General features: G+C 43.5%; 1 protein-coding gene across 1 annotated transcript; it reads right to left on the minus strand.

Annotated features, from left to right (window-relative positions):
- Positions 1-319: 319 nt before the first annotated feature.
- LOC129817868 (protein c-Fos-like) lies at positions 320-3280 on the minus strand. Its single transcript, XM_055873464.1, has 3 exons — positions 2967-3280; positions 2052-2267; positions 320-1880 (listed from the first exon to the last, which is right to left on the minus strand). The coding sequence occupies exons 1-3, from the start codon at positions 3099-3101 to the stop codon at positions 1104-1106; spliced, it is 1128 nt and encodes a 375-aa protein (XP_055729439.1). The 5' UTR covers positions 3102-3280; the 3' UTR covers positions 320-1103.
- Positions 3281-5095: the final 1815 nt, after the last annotated feature.

Below are 5095 nucleotides of genomic sequence, written 5' to 3' on the forward strand. Positions count from 1 at the left end.
TGGGCACGGAAAAGAACGTCACAGCGACTGTTGCCAAATTAGAAGAAAAAAAACTACGCTTAAGCACGCACAGACGTCAGAGCGCTCTGACGTGGAGTCAGCCTTGGCAACAGAGCGATGGAACAATACACAGTGCACGTAGAGGTGTAGACCACTACGTTCCTAATGGCCAAATCTTAAGACAAGTGTGTAACTGCCCCCTATAGAAAACCATTCACTTTCATAGTCTATACAAAGTGTAATTAGTTATACATTTCAGTGCACAATTGATGATTTGTCTGTGTGTGTGTATTTTTTTTAATAGAAGGTAAGACGTGAATAAATAATTTAATATTTTTATTCGTTCAGTTTATTTTTAACGTTTTTCCAAAGGTTCAGTTCTTTGTAGTATAAAAATTAGAAATTTCACAACATCAAAAAAACTAACGTTTTCATAGAAAACTTTCATACTAGGATAGACCAACCAGACAAGCACATCATGATTGTTAAATATCACACACGTACAAGAAGCTCACATTCCATCAACCAGAAAACAAAACAGGTCAAGATAACTATAACTAGGCTCTGAACACTGAAACACAACTTTGTTATCTAGCACCATAAAAATCAACAACTATTTTGTAAACCCAAACTACTGTTTTATTAGTTAAACATGCTTTAAAAATCAGCAACATAGTTGAAAGAGGCAAGTGATAGCCCATTATAGTCCATAGAAAACAAAGGTAAACAAATATATTTTACTTCCTGGTTGTGTGTGTCCAAGTCCATATCTCTGCGATCATTCTGCACAGCACCACATACTGGTAATGTACATGAGGGAATGTTAAATGTGCTCTAAAGGAAATGGTGTTGTGTGGAAGAATGTAAATCAAAAAATGTCACCCAAGTACACTACTTTAGATCAGAGCCCTATGGGACTAGTGCACTACTTTAGACCAGAGCCCTACGGGACTATAATGCACTACTTTAGACCAGAGCTCTACGGGACTAGTGCACTACTTTAGACCAGAGCCCTATGGGATACCTTATGGACCCTGATCAAAAGCAATGAAATATATATAGGTCATAGAGTGTCATTTGGGAGACAGCTACGGTTCTCCTGCTCACAGGGCTAGGAGTGTAGGGGAGCTGAGGGAGTCAGAGGATTGATTGTTGCTGCTGCTCCCTCTCTGTTGGGCTACGCCACAGGTAGGCAACGCCTCCGCCTCAGGATAGCTGAAGACGAAGGAGGAGGTGTACGTGGTGCAGGATGGGGTGCAGGTGACCACAGGGGTGCACAGGGGCTCAAAGTCATTATTGGCTGTGCTGTAGAGAGGCTCCCAGTCCTGGGTGTACAGGGAGCTGGTCAGATCGACATCGGGCACCGACCGGGCCGTCTCCATCTCCGTCTTGGAGAGGAGAGACAGGGACTGCTCCAGGCAGGCTGTGTCCAGGTCGGCCATCTTGACGTCAGAGACGGAGATGGAGGCGGTGGACAGGAGGGGGCTGCTGGAGAAGATTGAGGCGGAGAGGTTGGAGCTGGCGGTCGACGGAATGGAGGTGAGGGGAGTTGCCGAGCAGACGGAGCTGGGGACCATGCTTTGAGACTGGGGTGGGGACAGCTGGATGGAGACCCCGTAGGAGTGGGAGGGGAAAACAGTGTCCATATCAGAGGGGATCTTGCAGATGGGCTGGTGGGCTGCCAGGATAAACTCCAACTTCTCCTTCTCTTTGAGCAGGTTGGCGATATCGTTCTGGAGAGCGGACTTCTCATCCTCCAGCTCGTCAGTTTCACCCTGCAGAGTGTCGGTGAGTTCCTTCCTCCTGTTGCGGCATTTAGCTGCTGCCTGCTTGTTCCTCTCTCTACGGAAACTCTTCTTCGCCTCTTCCTCAGGAGAAAGCTATAGAAGAAAAAGAAGAAAAAAAAAGAAAATGAATTCCCCGCTGTCTTTGAATGAAATGTCATCATTAAATCCTACATGAATGGTTTTCCATATTCAAAACCAAAGTGACGTAAATGAATCACTATACATTGCTTCTAGATCAGGTCTAAGATCAGTTAAGATATTTACCTGTTCCATTCTGGCTCTGCGCCCAGAGCTGTGGCCCTTGTTCCTCATGGCACTAGTGTAGGTTGGGGGGCTGACACTGTAGGGATGGACTCTGTGATTAGAGGCCATGGAGGATACGAGCGGCTGGTCCATCCACTGCAGGTCTGGACTGGCAGAGACAGCCGTGACAGTAGGGATGAAGGAGCCACTGGACACTGAAGTCAGGTCTGTGAAGTCCTGTTCGAGAAAGAGGAGAGAATTCAGTCAGTACAGGAGCATTTCTATCCAGACAGGGTAGATTACTAGGGTGGGTGGGCGATGCTGCTGAACCAATGCACAGCGCCGCATCATGTCCCTTCATGCATATGAATGAAGCCAGTCGGTCTATTAAAAGGCCATACGGTTTATAAATATCCCTCCTGATGTAAGCTATGACGCAGAACTTTTCTCTGGAGTTTCCTCGCTAAATGAATTACCTATAGGAGTGTGTAGTGGTCAGTGTTGCAGAGCAGAACCGAGTCTGATGCTTTATTACGCGTCAACATCTAGGATACTATAAGGAGACGTCATGCATTGTTATAGCCTAACATGTTATTGGTTATTCTAATAAAATTACAGTAAAAAAAAATAAAACAATTATTACTGTAATGTTAATACACTATAGTATCAGTACTTGACTTGTACTGAAATAGGTGCTGGTACTCATTGTCTGCGCCGGTACTGTTTATAAATGTATCTGCGGGATCTCCACAATACCTTCGCGCTAATATTCTATAAGAAGTACAGGAGCTAGCGTTGAGCTCAAACAATATTACATTTGGAGGTGCCAATCCTCGGCTCTGGTGAGCTCCTTCCCAAGTCAAGCGCTGACTAGTAGTACAGCTATCAGTGACATTGTAACTAAGGCAATATGCCTTTATTGATCGATCAACGTACCTGAGATTGGGGAGAGCCTATAGTGGAGTAAGATCCCGCAGGAGAGTTGTAGTAACCCAGGTTGTCGCAAGCTGGAGAAGCGGTACTGCACCGGGAAGAGGAGTCACAATCCGTGTTGAAAGCAGAGTACATCATCGTTTCAGGAGATCACGAAGAAACTCGGCAAAATCCAAAAGCGTCGGCTAAAGTTGTCAAAGTCAGGTGATCCCTTTTTCAGGTTTGCTGTTGTGGATAGAGATCCTGTGTTGTAGTCTATTTCGTATCTTTGCGTTCTCTTTTTAGCTGCTAAAAGTTTGACTGCCAACTCTGACTGCTCGCAGGGTTTTTATAGTTTTCCACCCGACTGGCGAGGAAATACTCATGACGTAGACATGGATCGTACCTCCATGATCAGCGCGACATAACAACAGTTTTTAAACATGCTAAATACTAATTTTAACACTCGTAACACATTGCATAGTGTATAATAGTTCAAATATGTGATTTAACGTGCCTTTGTTGTGTGTTTATTGTATAAGATAAAAAAGTTAGAACATCGAAGTTACCATTCCCAAGAAATGGAATGTTCCAAAAGGAGATCCCGTCGACGTAATTTACCTTATATGGTGTATCCTGTTAAATGGGCGTGCCCTGCTTGGAAACACCAAAACTATCCTGAGATCAGCTACAATTGGCTGACAGTAGCATAACAGCATAACATTATCATGTAACGACAACCAGTGTTGGGGAAGCTTCTCTGAAAAAGATACACTGACTACACCAAACCATAGGAACACCTTCATAATATTGAGTAGTTCACTACATCCAAACTACTTTGTGAAAAAGTATCATATCTAAATCTGCAATGTCATAGACTACAAATTGCAAGAACAGATCACTCTGGAGTCAGACGTTAATAACAGAATGTGTAAGTTAGCCTATTAAACACATAAACTATGTTTCAAGTGAGAATTAATTGCAAGTTTTAATGTCACGTGCACAAGTCCAGTGAAAGGCCTTTCTTGCCAGCTCTAAATCCAACAATGCAGTAATCAGTATCAATATAGCACAACAAATAACACACGGTGGAACATAAACACACCAGAAATAAAAACAAGAAATGAGAAGAACACAAGAAATGAAGAAGCTGTATACAGGGTCAGTTCAGTACCATATGAACAATGTACAGGGATACTGGAGTGATAGTGGTAGATATGTATAGGGGTAAGGTGACTATATACAGGGTCAGTACCATATTAACAATGTACAGGGATACTGGAGTGATAGTGGTAGATATGTATAGGGGTAAGGTGACTATATACAGGGTCAGTACCATATGAACAATGTACAGGGATACTGGAGTGATGGAGGTAGATATGTATAGGGGTAAGGTGACTATATACAGGGTCAGTACCATATTAACAATGTACAGGGATACTGGAGTGATAGTGGAAGATATGTATAGGGGTAAGGTGACTATATACAGGGTCAGTACCATATTAACAATGTACAGGGATACTGGAGTGATGGAGGTAGATATGTATAGGGGTAAGGTGACTATATACAGGGTCAGTACCATATTAACAATGTACAGGGATACTGGAGTGATAGTGGAAGATATGTATAGGGGTAAGGTGACTATATACAGGGTCAGTACCATATTAACAATGTACAGGGATACTGGAGTGATAGAGGTAGATATGTATAGGGGGAAGGAGACAGGGATACTGGAGTGATGGGGGTAGATATGTATAGGGGGAAGGAGACAGGGATACTGGAGTGATGGGGGTAGATATGTATAGGGGGAAGGTGACTATATACAGGGTCAGTGTGTGTGTGTGTGTGTGTGTGTGTGTGTGTGTGTGTGTGTGTGTGTGTGTGTGTGTGTGTGTGTGTGTGTGTGTGTGTGTGTGTGTGTGTACTGTCTTGACAGCTTGGTATGAGCTAACCAGCGTTATGAGAGACAGTCGATCGTGCAGTCAGCTTCAGGCTGATATTATATCCTCTGCAGAGAAAACTCAGAGAAGACTGATTTGTTTCACACCCTTGGTTGTTCCTGATGCTCTGTATCATCCCATTTCGCCAAACATCACTTTCCAAAGTTAAGGGTTAAATTTAGGTCCTCATTCCGAATGGTTTTGGGATAGTGT

Source organism: Salvelinus fontinalis, chromosome 20 (assembly GCF_029448725.1).
Source record: "Salvelinus fontinalis isolate EN_2023a chromosome 20, ASM2944872v1, whole genome shotgun sequence".
NCBI classification, from domain to species: Eukaryota; Metazoa; Chordata; class Actinopteri; order Salmoniformes; family Salmonidae; genus Salvelinus; species Salvelinus fontinalis.

What these genes read in the sequence shown, in the direction of transcription:
- LOC129817868 (XM_055873464.1), bottom strand. Translation starts at nt 3,101, where the DNA reads ATGATGTACTCTGCTTTCAACACGGATTGTGACTCCTCTTCCCGGTGC. An exon ending in TAGGCTCTCCCCAATCTCAG is followed by an intron (nt 2,268 to 2,966) that starts GTACGTTGATCG and finishes TTTCTCGAACAG; the next exon opens with GACTTCACAGACCTGACTTC. An exon ending in GCAGAGCCAGAATGGAACAG is followed by an intron (nt 1,881 to 2,051) that starts GTAAATATCTTA and finishes TTTCTTCTATAG; the next exon opens with CTTTCTCCTGAGGAAGAGGC.